Source organism: Sinohyriopsis cumingii, chromosome 1, assembly GCF_028554795.1.
Source record: "Sinohyriopsis cumingii isolate HCF-2022 chromosome 1, ASM2855479v2, whole genome shotgun sequence".
NCBI lineage: Eukaryota > Metazoa > Mollusca > Bivalvia > Unionida > Unionidae > Sinohyriopsis > Sinohyriopsis cumingii.
Genome location: NC_142961.1, coordinates 105,716,119 through 105,735,314, shown reverse-complemented (window position 1 = coordinate 105,735,314; position 19,196 = coordinate 105,716,119). Strand labels below are relative to the sequence as shown.

Sequence of the window (19,196 nt, the reverse complement as noted above, 5' to 3'; positions counted from 1 at the left end):
AAATGACACGCCATGGTAACCAATTCAGACTGATCGTATTTCAAGATTTTAGTCTGGGGCGCTAACCAATAAGCTCCCTAACATTCTCAGCTTAAATTTGACTGGTTTATATTTGCGTTAAATATTGATAACATGAATCGTTTAACAAATGTAATCTCTATAATAATAAACATAGATGGACACACGTCTTTTAAGTAAAAAGAAATATTTGTTAAAGACTGATACTATATCCAATGTGCTCGGAACGTCAAGCATCAATGTATCGATCCACGGAGTCAAACATTACAGAAATCTTCCCAATAGCAACTGTAATTATAAAAGCATAAATGATTTTATAAACGCTTGCATTCCGTAGGAACGCTCCAGTGGCCTATGTGGTTAGAGCGTCCGCCTCCGATGCCTGGCTAGGCGCTCAGAATTAAGAGGTTATTGTTAGGACTGGTCGGGACATCGTGCTACATGTTTGCGGCATGATGCCGCAGTGCTAGACATCACAATAAACTGCCACACTGCAGGCATTGTAACGATATGACTAAAAATGTTTAAAGCTAGGTTACAAAAAAATCCAAATCACAATCACACACACGCATTATGTGAGTATAGTGCACTTTCTTTGCTCACGAGATGTTTCCTTCTGTTCCATGGAAAGCACAGGATGATGCCAAATGGCGGCAAATACAACAGAGGACAATGCTGATGCATGTTTTCATCCCTCTCCTTTTACTGAACTATTTATGGTATTGGTGTGGTAAAAGATGGGATCCCAATTAGTTTTCTTGCATACCTCATTCAATGTTACTGCTCGTCCATCGCTGTCGATAATGAAAACAGCTTCAGTTGTCTGATGTGAGGTAGTGTGTACGGAGATGGCTAGTAAGGCCAATCCGGGCACAGAAGTCTCTATTAAATGTGGATACAAGGGGTCTCATTGGAGTAGACGTGTTGAAAACTCTGGCCTTACGAGTGGCAAGGGTCTCCAATAATGCATTGCTGATATGCAGGATTTTCAAGAACTCTTTCAGTGCGTTATTGCAGCGGTTCTTTTGTCCTCCAACACCACTCTTTCCCTCAAAGAGTTCGCCATGAAGCAGATGCTTTGGAATCCGTTCTTCTGACATGAGAACAATGTGTCCTGACCATCTAACTTAAGCCCTCTGGAGCAACGTGAAGAGAGATGGGATGCTGGCTCTAGCGAGAATCTCAGTATCATGAATTTTATCTTGCCACCTTATGCGTATAATCTTTTGGAAACAAGTCATGTGGAATTGATTGAATTGTCGGGAATGTCTGCTGTAGACACTCCATGTTTCATTGGAATACAGAAGAGTGATGAGCGCTGCAGCACGGTATAATTCAGCTTGGAGTACGATTGATTCCTTTGCTGTCCCCACACATTCTCACTGGCTTTGGCAATTCTACTTTTTACCTCAATGTCAGTTTTCACTGCTCCTTTGAGGCTTCTTCCCAGATAAATGAAACAGTTGACAGTTTGAAAATTCTGACCCTTCCCTGAGATGCTTGACTCACACTATGGCTTCCCTTTGGGCAAATTCGTACATGAATTCAGTCTTTCTGGTGATGATCCTGAAGGTACCGTTGTTGTATGGCTCAACGAACATGCCCATGTTGGTCTGCATGTCTTCTTCTGAGCTGGTATTGAGGGCGCAGTCGGCAGCAAATAAGATGTCATGATGGGTTTTCCTTCACCTTCGTGACTACCTGCAGTCGCCTGGAGTTGAACAACTTGTCAGTGCGGTATCTGTTATGGATGCTTTCATCACTGTTTTGGAACGCATCTGACAGAGAACATCATGCTGAAGAGTGAGGGCGCCAGAACGCATCCTTGATTGACGCCATTTGTTACTGAGAATGCATCTGAAGGTTCTGGTCGTCCTGACCCTCCCCCCCCCCCCCCCATTAATGATTAGGTGAACAGCATACAGTGTACAAGTACAATACTTGAGGCTACAAGTGTTCTTACTGAGTGTAGTCTAACAGTGAAAGAAATAATACATGAAGCTATTTCATTTAAGACAAATTACTAGACTTTGATTAAGTGTTTGCGTTCAGTTTGTAAAAGAGATCAATTCCAAACAGTTGAATTTTGCAGTTAGGATATTTTGCTTGTGTTGTAATAATCAAATTAACAAATGTTGTAAAATATCATGGACTATATCTTTACTGAAAACCATAAGAATGTTGCTTTTCTGCAGGCCAAATACAATTTAGAACTAGATCTTTATAACATGTTTTATTTGTTCAGAAGCGCATTCCTCTTCTAAACTTCGCACACCATCCAAAACGTAATCTTTCTTTCGCCTGATAAATATAACAATATATTACATGCAGTTTGCTTGTGTTGCTATTTCAAAATCAATTAATGCAACTCTTCTTTCAACTGTATTTAACAAATCTCACACCAGTGTTGGGGAAACAAATGCCCACCACATTGGAATGAAGTCTGTATTTTTGTATTAAAACATCTTGTCATACAAAACCAAAAGTCGCAATGCGTTACAATGTATAGCATTTATTCAAGGTAAGACAATAATCCGTGAAATACAGCTGTAACATCATGTTTCTTTTCAACGTAGACGCATGCTGAATCCTTTTCAGCCAACTACTTCTCCACTGGGTTTTTCTCTGAAAGAAAGAACATTAAATGGTACCTTTTCCTGTTTTGACGGGAACAAAATAAATAGTTTCAGCAATTTGAATAGATTTCGAAAATAATCTAACCCATAGTGTCATAATGCTGTCAATCTGAATTAAATTGCGTTTACTGTGAAAAAAAATATATCGTCCATGGCTGATGTACACACGTGCAATGTGAGATATTAATATTTACCTCGTATGTTACGTATTGTAACCTGAGTGTAATAATGTGTCATTGTCATTGTCATCGGAACTTAAAAGGTCCTTTATAACTGTGACTCAGGTAACTGTCAACTAAAGTGCAGAAAGAGAACAAAACAGACTTTACAAACTTTTAAGTTTGAATTAAGTCAACTGCTCATTCAGACAGCGTTGAAAACTTCTGTTTTAATACGAATACCGAACTACACGGATATGACGTCATTTCCGTCTCCTCAAGCTAATAAACAGGTTTTGTTGTACCCTGACTGCCAGTATAATTAGGAACGTGCGAAAGGTCTAGGACAAATATAACAGTTTAATATTTTGGATGAATTATCACTTTGAAACCGGGCATTTGGTTATTTCAATGTTTAAATTTCAAACTATGTTTGATCTTTGTTGCCACCATTTATATATGTATGTAACACAATTCGACTGTGTCCTGACGAAGATCAGACTGCATAAATATCCATTATTTCAATGCATTGCTATTCACGCGACTTGATTCTGGTCGGTCGACGCTGCTATTTAGACGGGAAGTGTAAATGGGTCTTATAATTGATTATAATAACTTGGCAAGATGGCGAATTAGTGTGCATTCCTTGCACACAATCACATTAATAGTTACCAACCGAAAATGTGCCATACAACAAAGAACCAACTTTATCAAAACATGTTTATTGTTTAGTGGGGGGGTGTACTTTTGATTGTATTTTCTTTTCTCTTTGGTTTTTTTTTTTTTTGTTTGTTTGTGAGAGAGAGGTTCTACCTTGAAAAGCGAGGTATGAAAAATGAAAACCAATTAGAAAAAAATTTGTTAAACGTGTCCTAAAATCTGATAGGTTGTGTTTGCGCGTAGATAGGAACATATTTTAGGCAAAGATACCGCTATCAGAATATGTTAGTATACTCACAACACCAAGACACAAACCGGTTCACACGAAAGAACAGCCGTTAATATAGAGATAACCTATCTAATAATAGTAACAATGTGCTTTCAATATAGTAACTGTAGTCTGGTTCATGACATTACAGGTTAACCTTACGTGGACGCAATCACCTCTTGTCCATGTGCTGTTAATTCATATGACCAATAATACTTTTTCAAATATTAACTGAAAAGGCCCATAATCGTCTGGACACAAACGTTTGGGAGAAAACTGAATTTCATTGCCATACAAGGGACTGAAAACGGGACTATATGTTAGGGTTTCTGCTCATAATTTTTATCAAGTAAATATTTTCCATGCGTTCTATGTTTCAAGAATTTATATTAATATTTCTACTGAATTTACTCAAATCTATGGTTGAATAAATACAAAAGAGATTATCATATTTGTCACATGTCCAATTCTCTGTGGTACTTTCACCCACGATTAATTTTCGAAGAAATTGCTCGATCTCTGTGAACTTACTCATTTTCACATATGAAAAATCGACTTATGTCACAGTTGTCATCGTTCATGAGGAAGTCTTCAAAGTTGAATAATCCAGCACAGTCGTCTCTATCATGTATGTCTCGATTTGGTTCTCCAGGTGCCCATGGTTTAAATTCCATTGGTTCACTGTTGGGTGCCCAGACCCATTGACCTTCATTTATGATGTCATTTCCTGCAGTCCAGTATTCTATGATTGGCTGTCTTGTATCTGAAATTGTCCAGTAAATTATAAAAATGGACCGCTCATCGCATAAAATATGAGAGCCAATCCATCGAACGTTTTCGTTAGACTTTTATGTATGTACCAGGAAACGTGTAAGAGTGACGGAACTTTGCTTACGTCGCTAGTACGGCAAACTAACGCCGAATTATACTGGAAAATTCCGTTAAGAAATGACCTTCCGGTGAGACTATCTTTTAGGAATCTAATTCGTATTAAGTTCTCGAAAACGAAGACTCATGGCACAGTCGATGGCCATACTTTAAAGCACTCGATATGGTTTTTCAAAATTAAATAGGTCTGTTTTTATTGCCGAAAATTCGAGACGAGTGTTACCTATGTCCAAATTGTTCAAGATCTTTGGTCTTCAAAATACTATTTTAAAACTTATGGCCCTGAATACTATCTTATCGTTCAAATCTGAAACCTTCACTGCGTGATATAGCCAGTCCTATATTAAATATGGCACTCGATAATTCTTACCGACGCAGTAGTAATCTTCAGTGTTTGATATGGCCAGTTAAGTGTTCAAAGTGCCGTTAAACACCAAACCACAACAAAAGTATCCGCAACAACCCAAAACATTTGTGTAAATGTTTCAAACAATATTTTAATAGAAGCGAATTCTTGTTTAATGTTGACAGTGATGCTGGATAAAAGAATTTTAAATAATGACACATGTATTGTGTTTTATGTGGTGGTTTGGCAAAAACATTCTGCCCCCATTCCCCACAAAAATTAATTTTAGGGCTCTTAGCATTAAAATCATTATTGCTTGGATTTTCGAGCCCATGATGGGCTTGCCCCACCGCACAACGCCCTTTGCTTGCCACACCACTGATTTCAAGAAAGTTTTCAACTTAAAGTATATAACATGTCAAAGTTAGCTAATAGAGCAAGGAAAAATTATTCGCGGGGGTGGGTGGGGGTACATGTAGTGGTCATGCAGGCCAAAACATGTTTAGAGGTAAATGAGGGACACTCCCCCCTGGCCCCTATGTGTATGCACCCATGTAAATTGATGCTCTATTTTCTCTTGAGATTCCCGTGAAAGAACCATACATAAAAGTTTGCACAGATGCGATGATTTCTTAGATGTAACAACCATTTTCACTAAAGCGGGAATAAAAAATGGGTAACAGTATCGACATTTTTATATCACACACACACACACACACACACACACACACCTATGCTAATTGGATAGTTCGTCACTGTAATTCATTTAGAAAATGGGGACCCCGAGTGGCCGAGTGGTCAAAAGCGTTTAACATTCCGGATCACTGCCATCTCGCCTCTCTCTGCGTGGGTTCGAGTCCAAGGCTCGGCTACCGTGTGTACGTAGGAAAGCCTTTCAGTAGCTTCTCGTAGACCGGTCGTTCTTCCCTGGGTTTTCCAGGGTTCTTCCTCCAGCAATTATACTGGCCGCCATGTATAACCTATCTTGTGCTGAAAATGGCGTTAAACCCTAGAACAACAACAACAACACTTAGTAAATGACTAAAATTATTATATAGCACAATGAATAGTCACATATGGCTGTTATATCGATGCGCACTGTCGGGAAATACTTTATGGTTTCATATATGTGGAGGAGTAATGGTGGTGAAATCACTTGTGAAAAATTGGAAAGAAAAAACCCAAGGGAACCCCGTCCCCACGCCCACGCACCCTCTCCTAAGTCCTTCCAAAAGTTTCATTTTCAGCTCGATCAGTGGAAATAATTTACCATTTGCTCTATGGAGTGCACGTAGTGTAGCTTGAAGAAATATAAATTCATCATGGTCGTCAATCGTAACGAGGGCCGCACTAAATGCTTTACAGTATTCCTGGAAGAAAATATAATGCCTTGTTAATTATCAGAATTTAGTGATTCTAGTCAAATTTGTACTGAAAACTGCCAATATAATGTTCTTACAAGTATATTGGTCTCGCCGATTTCGGTTCGTCAGTCAGTCAGTCAGTCTATCTATCTGTCTGTATTTATTAATATATCCAGCTAAGAAGATAGCCAACTAAATAGTTCTGTATTCAGTTCATACATTGTTTTATAAAGCAGTCCTATCTTTTCTAATATGCATCAACAGATTAGTCATAACTTTAGCACAGAATCTAACATTCCATGAGACACTGGCATATATTTCGTCTAACGATGAAATGCTTCATCTGAAAAGGTTATTTGGACAAGTACTCGACGCAAGCTTGATGTTAAAAAGAAAAGAAGCAAAAATCTGAAGGAAAAAAATCATACCGAGTGACAAAATTGCCTCAGATTACCACCATGACCCTGTCTGATAATAGGACCTTTCTATCATACAATAAACGAGACAAGGCAATTAACTTCGAAAAACGCACGAATTACGCGAATTTTGCTTGCCGGGACAAGTTACGTTCCTGTGCAACGTAATACAATTGGCTCAAAAGGCAACAACCACGAACCAGATGCATGGATGCTATTTAATTATTACCCTTTGCACCAATATTTCAGCGTTAACGTGTGTGCCGCATAGTCGAGATATTTTGAAAATGAGTGTAATGTGTATTCGATTTGTGTGGGCTTAAGATAATTCGTCAATGGAACAGAATTCCGAAAGATGAATGGAGTTAATTGTATGTAGGAACATATTTGTGCATCTACCACTGTTCTCAGATTAATGAAGGTGTGTATCTTGGAGTCGCAAATACCATATATCTCAGTAAAATCGAGCTCGTTGAACAGGAGGGTACCCACAGGAGCGTCACTTTGTTCCGGCAGGCACAATTCGCGAAATTCGTACGTTTTGGAGCCTGTAACTTCAATGATGGCTTGATGAATAGAAAAATATCGCAAGAGTAAAACAAGCCATAGTTTACGATCAAAATTGTTAGACAAAATTGCCTCAGATTACCCTGTGGTTATTTGTATTTTTGCTGATATCTCTGTTAAATCTTGAGAATTGGCATATGTAGTGGAGAGAGAGACAGACAGACAGACAGACAGACAGACTGAGACAGAGACAGAGACAGTGACACAGAGATTACCATAGCGGCATGCCAAGGTTCAGGTCTCTCCACCAGTGCGTAACAATGGTGATTAAACAATTTCCAGTTTGGTTCACATCCATAAACTGAAAAATTTAAAACGATGAATCGATTTTAAAACAATTACTGAGCTGAAAGGGATGTAACATTGCATCACACTAGGAATATTACAGATATGTTCGTTCCATGTATTCTGTTACCAGAATATAATCCTACTTGATCAAGAATGTGAGACAAAAGTCAAATTATGGACCTGAGCCAGGTTTAGAAAAAATTGAAAAGTATTATTTACCCCTAAATAAGTGCCTTTTGAAACAAAAAACAAAAACCATGTTGGTGAGCTAGGGGTTATGGATGAACTAAAATGGTGAGCCAGCTGATTTTCCAAAAAAGAAATCGTGGAAGGTCATTTGTTGGTGCGTCATATATGCCAGAATGTATATAGGGGTTTTGGAAAAATTTAAAGTGGTCGATTGTAATATATTTTTTTCGTCCATTGTATATTTTTAAATTTTAAAAATTAATAATAATACACTGTGCAACAGAAATATACCTCAGTACTGGTAATTTTTCACGACCTCGGTGAACTATTGTCCTACAACTTAAGTGAGGTCTCCGTTCTAGTGATATGCGACTTTTACCTACATTTTTGCACGGAAGGTTATACATGCGTCAATGTTTGCTGGGATCTCACAATTCAATGCAGTAATTTGTAAATAATTTTAAAAGAATTAAAAAATATTGATTTTCAGGTATGGAATATATAAACAAGATAGGTCTAAACAGAAGCATCCATATTTGACCTGTAAGCTTTCAATCATCTCACTGGAGTAAGCAACGTAAGATGCTTTGACTGGGCACAAAAAAAGAGGGTTTATATGTATGGAAAATAAGAACAAATTAGGTTAAAAAAGAAACGTCCATTTACTGACCTTTAAGCGTTCCATCTTTTCACCGGTCTTTACATTCTTATCTACGATCATGCTGTATCTACGTCATCCTGATTACGTTATATCGTTTAACTGGTTTGCTAATAAAATACGATGTATCTTTGTTTTAAAGGGCTGGTTGTAATATGTAAAAGATATGTACTCCATTTTTGATATTATAACGATAAATAAAACAATTTCATTTCAATCGGCAACAAATAAAATTTATATAACCAAGTCTCACCTGTCATTGATATGATCAAAACGAAATTCAACACATAGTTTACCATCTTGGCGAAAACTCAACGCACTTCAACTTATCCTGAATTTGCGTAACTGAAGTAGCACATGCGCACTTGCTATGAACCGAACCAGACTGGGACCTGTATTTCTACATTTAATATCTCTACAGTTTTCTTTCAATATATGTTTCTATTCTGTACCGAGTTCAAAGTGTAGTAATAAAAGCTGCGACTTTTTTTTTTTTGTTTTTAAGCAACGTTGAGCACTGAACAACTGAATACTTCAATCCGAAGAAAGCTGTGATTCTCAAACGGTGTTTTCTTAAGAAAGTTACAGTTACTATCAAGCTGGACGTTTAATATGTACAGATAACGATTGGTCTCTGTCATAATAAAAGTTCGTGTATCAAAGCAGAGACATATGTGTTATATATATATATAACTCTGGCCAAAGCCATACACGTATGTTATGAGAGTGTAATCAATCAAATACACATACACACAGAGTTTAGAGACAGTGTAGTCGAACTTCTCAACCACACAAGGTTGGAGAATGGTTGGGTTTGACGTTAAAATCTCCTCGTGGCCATTCAAAAATAATCGAAAACGGGAAGCACGTGATGAAGAATTTAATAATTCAGACTGCTCATTCCGGATTTAGATTTCGATCTTACGTTCAGTGTTGTTCGAAATTAGCGCCTAACCACACATTTTTATTTTAAATATCCCTAGGCTTGGCAGCAGAGGCATTTTGATTTGATCCTGTCTGTTCGTCCGTCCCTTAAAATGTGTGATCATGGTTATAGGCAGATTAAATATTGCTGGCACAATTTAATTGATGTGCAGATATTCGGAACAATTTTTTTTACAAATATACCTTATTTGTACCTATGAGTTTACAGTCAAGAGTATGATGAACAAAAGAAACCCACTCATCTTGCAAACTAGGGGACCCGAGTGGCTGAGTGGTCTAAAGCGCTCTCCGTTACGGATCACTGCCATCTCACCTCTGTATGCGTTGGTTCGAGTCTCGGATTCGGCTAATGTGGGTATGTGAGAAAACTTGCCAGTAGCTTCTCGTGGGTCGGTGGTTGTTTTTGGGGTTTTCCCGGGTTCTCCCCCCACCATTAATACTGGCCGCCATGTATAGCCTATCGTGTGCTGAAAAATGGCGTTAAACTCCACAACAACAACAACAACTTGACAAACTACATGTGATAGGCATGCTTATATTTATGTCTGCTTAATCTGATTGTGTAAAATGCGCTGTTCGGACTTTTTGGATTTTGTTTCTGTAGTAACCTTGCTAGAAAGATTACGTAGTAACTACTTAAACAAGACCATGCATTCTCAAATTGTGTAATTCAGACAACTGATGCTCCGCGAGTTCCATGCATCTGGATTACATTAGCTAACGGTAAAAGCAACATTATGAAAGATCATTAAGTAGTCTGCCAAAATCTTCAGCAGTCATTAAGTGGTCCGTTGAGACCATCGGCAATCATTAAGTGGTCCGTTGCGACCATCAAGTGGTCCAAACAACAAAATGTAAGAGAATCACTGAAATAAAGACGACAATTGACGCTTGGCATGCTTTTTAGTGTGCACGCGTATGGAAATGTTCTTGTTAGGTATTATTCTTCCATCTTTGCGATGATATGTACTAATTTAATTAGATTTTGGGACATTGTGGTATTTAAATTTAGTTTCCGCAGTGAGGCATGATTTTTTTTCAAACGCACACCCAGTTTTGCTTTATCTTCGTCCCCGTGAGGGTCACAGTCCACCAACAGACATCAGATTCGTATTTGTCATGAGCTGCCGGTAATTCCTGCAGACTGTCACTAGACATATAATGTTGAATTATATTCACCTAATCTGCATGGAAATGATGCTAAAACGACACTATGGATAAAATGGAAAACTGATAAAGGATGGATATATATATATATATATATATATATATATATATATATATATATATATATATATATCTTTGTATGTATGTATGTGTCCGTGCGTGTGTATGTGTGTGTGTGTAATTGAGAGAGAGAGAAAGAGGGGGGACATGCATGTCATTGTAGCCCATTAAGCATTAATTCTTCTACGTCTTTTTATTATTGCATTAGATAGATTAGATGTTAGCAATTAACTCTGATCAGACCGAATATTCTTTGAAAGTTGCTAATACAAAAGGGTTTGAAAGTGTTTGCAGTCCCAATCCATTCTGTAATAAAGCGTGTACAAATGGAGCTAACAGCTACCACGCTTGGCGCTCAAATTTAAGATGTTAGTGTTAGGACTATTCGGACTGGTGTCAGGATAATATGACTGGGTCGGACATCATGCTACTTGTGTACTGCGTGATGCCCCAGTGCTACACATCACTATAAAACTGTCACACTGCAGACATCGTAGCAATATAACTGAATTTTTTTTTAAAGCTACGTTAAAAATCCAAATCACACACACATCAAACGCAAATATAATGTTTTCTAACCTTATTTATTTATTTATTTATTTATTTATTTATTTTTTCGCTTTTTACCTATAGTAAGTTCATTCTTAAAAAATAATTAAAACCCAGAAGGTAATAACTTTGTTACGATTAGGAAACTGAAATGTGTCCATGTGTAGCATTGAACGAAGATCTTTGACGGTAGGAAGAAAGATAAAAAAACGTTCGCTTTTTAGGATAAGGAGGGCAACTGTAATTCAGCTTTGATATAAATTTACAATACACACGCGTCAGTAACTCACAATACACAAAAATGTATAATATGTTTTTATTCTATAGGCCAATATAGCTAACACCCATACCTGTAAGTATGGCGGTTAGTATTTGACAGCGGAAGACTGCAGGTATGTACACACAGTTACTGCTTTCTTATCGCTAAGTTTCTTTGCCATTGGGTTTGAAATGTTCTTGCATTAGGCCCATTCAGTAATGTGGTTAGTTTATGATATGCGTATAATTACCACCTAACGAGGCGTGATCTCCAGGGTGTGTATGTATTTAGTTTTCCGTACAACATTAAGTTAAGACAGGTGGGGTGCAGTTTTCTTGCTCCGTTCTCTAGTTGTTAAATGGGATCACTATACGGCTTACCTGTTCAATGATAGGTATATATGATGTGAACTTTGATTGATTCATATCCATTGCTTTCTTTTATTGGATTGTTAGATTTAAAATCTCTCTCTCTCTCTCTCTCTCTCTCTCTCTCTCCGACACACACACAGACAAACACATACACCCACACACACACACACACAACTAACAGTCATTTTGAAAGGCACAGACAACAGATCATTTTTCTAAGTTCCTATTATTTATTGCATGTGGTGAAAAAATCCCTAAGAAGTGTGTGTGTGTGTGTTTGTGTGTGTGTGTGTGATGTTCATAAAGAAATATATTTTCAGTAAATATACAGAATTCTTACTATACAACATATCCAGTCCGCCAGTCTTACATGTATGTATGTATGTATGTATGTATGTATGTATGTGTGGCCACGTACTAATATCATTAGAAAAGGAGAGCTTTCGTTTGTAACAGATGAAAATGAAATAACAAAATAGATAATGAAGTCTGAAAACTAGCAACTAAATGCATAATATAAGTAAGTAGATATCTAGCATTAAAATAATCCTATTTATGTGAAAGATGATCAGGAAAGACACGTGACGATAGCTATAACGTCTAACTGACACATGACAAATAATTTTCCGACCACAAATCCTTGTTACGGTCAAGGACGTATGGTTGAATGGCATATTGATACGTGACCGTCCAAGGTTAAGTGAATGATTCGATTAGTCGACAAAGATAAGTCTACAAATTGTTTATGTACTGTTAAATAAAAATGGCATGATCTGCCTATAAGTAGAGCTGGTTGCAATATTTTATTATACGTAAACATAAATAAGAAATTGTAAATATTTTCGAGGTAAGTATCAGAACATTATCTTTCCGTTACGGTCACTGCTGTACAGCGACGAGTCAGTATGTGTGTATGTAATGCTTAGAACGAAATAATTGTTTAGTAATTATGATGAATCCCTTCTTAAGAGTATACTTTTTTCTCCTTTTCCTGCTTATAAATTGTGTGTTGGGGGCGGAGATAGTTGTAAACACTGGTATGGTTACCGTGTGTTCGACTTCATTCAGGAGATATGGGCTACATTTCGATATTTGGAGGGTAGCTACCGCGTGGTGTCGACAAATTCCTTAATTTTGATAGGTAGGTAATACACTCTGAACACCCAACCACCCAACATGAATATCCAATTCCCTAATACTGGGTGGGAAAGGTCAGAGGGAGTCAGACAACTGAAGCGTTGACAACCCTAAATTTAGCCAAAATCTAAGCTAAATAAACATCTGGTTCAACATTGTATTCAAGTTTTTAAAAACATATATATTCTGGAAACAGTTTCGCGGCATGCTCGTTACACGTATTTATGTTCCATGTGTTAATATTTGGCACGTCTTTTTTTCTGCATTTTGATAGATTAAGGACCTTTTTTAGCAGATGCTTGTGTTGCTGACTTTTTGCTTATTTTTTTAGAGAGGTGATCGCAGTGTTTGTATGTGTAATATGCTTTCAAAACTTGACACGATGTTCAATACGGAACAATTTTGTTTTCATCGGAAATGAAAAAGCCCCATATTCATATTACTGTCCAGTATTTAACCAAGAAATCGCTCCAAGCTTAAGAATCTAATATGTCTTGAGTTGTGAACATACAACTGTCATGACTTAAGTTTCTTCAACTTTAGGCTGACTTACTCATTACCATTTGTTTTTTCTTCTTCAAAATGGCAACTTAAAATATTAGTTTAAAAAGAACAGAACAGTCTCAGTCTGAATTGGCTATTTCAAAAGTGTCACAAAATCAGGACCAGTCTTGTATCGGTCAGATTAGTGCCCACTTTTAACTATTCCGTCCTGAGTTCGATCCATATTTACAGATAAACAACATTCAATGTCGATTTCTTCTGGGTTTCACGGTCATCAACTGAAAAACACATCTCACAAACATCGGAGACGTGGACAACATATTACATAATATATCGAAGCTTGTTGTACAGTCTGCATGTAATAAACACGGTGTTTAATTTTTTCTGTTTTTTATGCTTCAGATATCGTTTCAGTTTTGCATGCGCAGCTTTCAACGCAATGTCCGAAGTGATAAATATCACTTCTACAAGACCCGAAGCCACCACAGTTAGAGTGCGTAGGTGGAAACTGATTCAAGGCAACCATTGTTTTTGCTGTGATGGCCGCATTATATGTGCAAGAAACTTTTCAGGTCTTGTTTTCGTCGTCATCCTAATCTTAGGCATCGGTGAGTACAAATCATGTCACTCATTAAACCTGTTGTAATTCGTATCGTAGGCTGTGGAGAGGCTGGGTAAGCGGCCCTCACTATGTCGTCATCAGTGGCAGATCCAGAGGTGGATGGGGTTTCTTTCAAACTCCTTCTTCAAGTTAAATTAGTATACTTTCAGAAACCAGTCTTTATAAAAATTTAATCTTCTTTAGAGAAATACTGAATGCGTCCCACTCTTTTACGGGTGTATCGAATATCAATGTTAATGCTTTGAGATTGATGTGAAATAGGATTACATTAATTTTCTACCAACATTTTGTATCGGGGCACTGTTTTTCATGTAATCTAAATGATGTCATGAATATTGGTTGACTGTTTCTTTGGAGTTTTTTAAAATATGTTTTGGGGTTTTTTTTGTTGGGTTGGATTTTTAGTTGTCTATTTTAGCGGACGTTTGAACATTATTGGCTATATCATACAAAGGACACTCCGTGGTGGCAGACTTGGGTTGACCGGTGGGGTTTTTGTTTACGCTTTGGGGGTTCTTTCGTTGTTTTTTTTTCTTGGGGTGGGATTTTTACTTGTCTGTTGTAGCGGAATTTTTAACATTATTGGCTATATCATACAGAGGACAATCTGTGATGGCAGACATGGGTTGACCTGTGCGGGTAACAAACCCTCAACGATTTGATTATTCCCTCGATATAGATAGTCGTAATATGGTATTGATTTGATAAAGTAGCTTAGCAAAGCCACGGAGCCATGCAAAATCAGTTTAGTTGTAACAAACAATTTATACCACTATCTGAATAAAGAATATAAACAAAAAAGTTTGTTTGTTGCTTCATGAACTCGTCGAAAATATTGTCTGATTTGTTTCCTCAAGTTTGGTAACTAATGTTCACGGGTATATCATCTTTTCTACGTCTTTTTATGAATACTGTATTGTACGAAAGTCATGAATATTCTGCATGTTTGGTGAGTGTTCAATTGAAAATTGCATTACTGACCTAAAGCATCGATGCTTTTGTCTGTCAAATAAAATATATAAATTTACTCAAACAGATTGGATCCAGAATATTTTTGGAATTGAGTTAGTAGAGTAACAATAAATTATTCCTCTCCCCTTCCTCTCACCTCCCAAAAAATAAAAAATAAACTTTATTATGGAGCTCCCTCCCAATGAAAATATACATGTATACACAAGTGTGTGTGTGTGAGAGAGAGAGGGAGAGAGAGAGAGAGAGAGAGTCTATTGTAACCCGTCTGAAGTTTGATGAAGTACTAATTACCTGAGCGAAGTTACCTCAATTCTAAATTTCTTGACAGGCTAAACGGAGCAACGAAACTTTGGCTGACAAGAGTTTGTACTTTCTTTTCCTTTTAATCATAAATGACTTAACCAACACAAATAGTACAGGTGTGACCAGAATCCGTAGTTTCTTTTCAGATTTAAGATCATACAAAGTACAGGAAGCATTTGAACAATTATGACTTGATTTTCATGTAACCTCATTTTACAGGAGCCATGTATTTTGCTGTAGATTGCCCGTATCTAGCGATCAAGGTCAGTCCAGCGATTCCAGTCTTTGGATGTCTATTTTACGTTTTCCTTCTCTGCATATTATTCAAAACGTCATGTACGGACCCTGGATTCCTACCACGACCCACCACGGATGAAATCAAGTTCATCGCACAGCAAAGGGTTAAGTCTACAAGCCAGACGGGTGAAGGTACAAGTTCAGATAACTCATTCAAGCTCAGCACTGACAGTCATAATGCCTTATATCAGCAGATTGAAATAAAGGGGAGACAATTCAAAATCAAATTCTGCAATACGTGTCAGATGTTCCGACCTCCACGTGCTTCACACTGCGCACAGTGTAACAGTTGCGTGGAAGAATTTGATCATCATTGTCCAGTTGTGGGCAACTGCGTAGGAAAACGAAATCATAGATATTTCTTTATATTTCTAATATGGGTTGTTTTCATGTGTACCTATGTATTGGCGTGCAACATTACTGTGATAGTTTTGCGAACCAGAGACGGGCAGTCCTCAGTAAATGACTACGTTGTGAGTTTTCTGGAAGCCATAATATGTTTAGCAGCGATTTTATGCACAGGAGGGTTTTCTTGTTACCATTGCTTTTTGATGGGCACAGCTAATACGACCAACGAGCACCACAAGGGCACTTTTAGCGCTGAGAAGTTTAAGAACAGCATTAATCCCTACCATAGAGGAAGTTGTGTGAAGAATTTTGCGCATGCTTTGTGTGGTCCGCAAACTCCTAGCCTTATTGACAGGAGAGGCTATGTAATGGTTGATATTAATGAGACAATGACACGGCGATAGCCTTTTATAAGTACCAAGTCGATAAAATCAATTAAACTATAAAGTTCATTTAGAAAACGTCGTGTTGGTGTAACTGTGGGTCTTCTGTTTCTTCAGTTTTAAAAGCTGTACACATCAGCAAAGCTCTCGGAACAGAGAACTAGCATCGAAATCACTTCATAGGCTGGCACCATATGGGATATAATCAATAGATCTGAGTGATGCGTGAGGTATTAAAGCCTTAACCTATGTGCATGGGATGTAAGAATGTAAAGTGTCAAGAATTTTAGGTGATTTTTAAAAAATAAAAAAATTCAGTTCGAGTTCTGCTTCTAAATGGTTCATTTCCAGCTGGTGATAGACCGGCAAAAGCTGTTATTATTTTTCCGTCTTTTAAAATTTCATTTAGGAATATCAGTGGAGAGATAACTTGAGTGAAAATTGCAATCATTCAATGTGATAATACAATATCCACTTCAAAACGTAGAAGTAAAGACTCACAATGTTAATTATCACTAACTAACTGGAATGAGAGTTGCTGTGTTTATAATTAGTAGTAGTAGTATACGGCACAGTAACACAAATAGGTTAATTACTGCCCAGTCAATAAGAGTACAGTGCTCGCCCAGGTGCACATAGGGTAACTGACTCAGTTGATCCGATGGTAGGATTGGAAGCTGCACTCTTTTGGTGTAAGTCCGAGGTCATGTAGAAAATTTGTCATTAAGAAGACGGATACTTTATTCTGGAATATCACTATATTTGAGAACCTACTCACCCGCCCACCCACCTCTCTCTCTCTCTCTCTCTCTCTCTCTCTCTCTCTCTGAACTAAATCTGCTAACGGCTGTTATGAGTTACAGTCACTTGACAAAATGCTATTCAAATACTTAGAGGTCAAAGGTCAAGTATCTGAGTGTTATGCATCCATCTTTGAATATTGTTCGTACATCCTTGGATTAATTCGTGAAACTCGTCGCTTCTGTCACTGTTAGCTCTATCTTCTGAGAAACCCAATTCTTTTTCAGATTGCTTTTGATCCTTTTAGATGAGTGAATTTGAAAAGGAAATACTAATTTAAAAGAATCAGTGAGTCAGTTTGACTATTCTTTTAAAAAGAGTTTCCAAGTTATAAAACTAAAGATCAAGAAGGTGTTATAGATGATTTACTGTACACGAAGAAAGAGAATTAACTGGTTATCCGAATGCTGTTGAAGTAACTGAATCAAAAACTAAAATCAATTAAATTAGACGTGGACATGCAACGCAAACAGGTGGAACACACGATGAAATACATTGGCAAAGAAAATTAAAGAGCTACAATGAAACAAGATTTGCAAAGTATTCAAAGTGAAAGAGCACAGAGCATAGTTAGTGAAATGGATTTTGAAGAAAAAAATTTAATAGAAAATATCGAAAACATAAAATGGAAGGAAGGTGGTCATTAGGTGAAGGGTTAAAACAATTTGTTCAAAATAGAACGTTGTGACAATTCTTACGATTAATAAAGCTGTAATTATGATAGCAGCAAATCTTTGTATAACTATAGCAAAGTCTATAAAGACCTTATAAGTGGTAGTGGAGGAACACGTGATGGTGGAGGAGGATAAAACGTAGTTTATTGATTGACTAAGTTGAACAAGGAATGAAAATATTCCTTAAGTTTTATTTGAGACAGCTAGAAAAGAAAAATCTTTAGCGCCTGAGAGCACTGGTAGTTTAATTCGCTGGCTTCCAAAATCAGCAAACAAATTGTTTCTTTGTTACTGGATCATGCCAGTTTGCTTATTTTAGCATTAATTAGCCTGCTTGCAGTTGTGTGTGTGTGTGTGTGTGTGTGTGTGTGTGTGATTTGGATTTTTAACGTACATTTAAAATATTTTCAGTCATACCGCTATGATGTCTGCAGTTTAGCAGTTTATAGTAATGTCTAGCACTGGAGTATCATGCCGCAGACATGTAGGATGATGACCCACCCAGTCACACTATCCTGACACCAGTCCAACCAGTCCTAACACTAACTTCTTATGCTGAGCGCCCAGCAAGGCAGCTGTTAGTAACATGTTTATAACATAACTTTCTCTCTCTCTCTCTCTCTTTCTCTCTCTCTGTATATAGAAAGAACCACCGACCCACGAGAAGCTACCGGCAAGCTTTCTTACGTACCCACACCCACATTTGCCGATTCCGAGACTCGAACCCACGCAAACAGATGTGACATGGCAGTGATCCGTAACGGTGAGCGCATTAGACAACTCGGCTACTTGGGGACCAGAGAGAGAGAGAGAGAGAGAGAGAGAGAGAGAGAGAGAATAAAATAAAAAAGATGGCAAAAAGGATAAAAGTAAAAACTTATTTCAAAATCTAAATTACATCAGCTCATGCAACCATAACATACTTACGCCTGAGGGGGGGGGGGAGCTTCGTGATTATTTTTTTTTTAAATCGTGTTCTAGATCGGTTATTGGTTGTACCTTAGTTGCTACTAGACTGACCAGTTTTGTCCTTCCTGTATATATAATTCTTACTCAGCTATCCTTCTTTCATTTCTTTGTTTACCTTCTGATGATTTCTTACAAGCTGTTAATCAAATGTTGGGATTATATTCTTTACATCCGTTTTTAAAGCAGTATATATTGATTAAATATATCTGATGACGTGGCTAAGTTGTTGTTGTGTATAATAATGCCACTAGTCTTCATCGCCATATCACAGGTAACATACATTTAACTATAACCTCTCGAATGTCACAATCTAAGGGGCCAAAGGGAGGGTAGATTTTATGAATCAATTTGATGCCGCGTCAGCTATCTGATATAAAAA

General features: G+C 37.4%; 2 protein-coding genes across 3 annotated transcripts; one reads left to right on the top strand and one right to left on the bottom strand.

The window, feature by feature from the left end:
• Positions 1-2,514: 2,514 nt before the first annotated feature.
• Positions 2,515-8,860, bottom strand: LOC149807502 (perlucin-like protein). Its single transcript, XM_089940120.1, has 5 exons — positions 8,710-8,860; positions 7,537-7,622; positions 6,245-6,344; positions 4,272-4,503; positions 2,515-2,643 (listed from the first exon to the last, which is right to left on the bottom strand). Exons 1-5 carry the CDS (start codon positions 8,753-8,755, stop codon positions 2,613-2,615), a joined length of 495 nt encoding a protein of 164 aa, XP_089796246.1. The 5' UTR covers positions 8,756-8,860; the 3' UTR covers positions 2,515-2,612.
• Positions 8,861-11,518: 2,658 nt separating this feature from the next.
• Positions 11,519-16,696, top strand: LOC149807501 (palmitoyltransferase ZDHHC14-like). 2 transcript variants are annotated; one of them, XM_089967297.1, is made up of 3 exons: positions 11,519-11,569; positions 13,851-14,056; positions 15,565-16,696. In XM_089967297.1, exons 2-3 carry the CDS (start codon positions 13,888-13,890, stop codon positions 16,392-16,394), a joined length of 999 nt encoding a protein of 332 aa, XP_089823423.1. In that variant the 5' UTR covers positions 11,519-11,569; positions 13,851-13,887; the 3' UTR covers positions 16,395-16,696. The 2 variants fall into 2 exon arrangements, with proteins under 2 accessions (XP_089823423.1, XP_089823412.1); XM_089967286.1 differs by lacking the exon at positions 11,519-11,569 and adding an exon at positions 11,648-11,830.
• Positions 16,697-19,196: the final 2,500 nt, after the last annotated feature.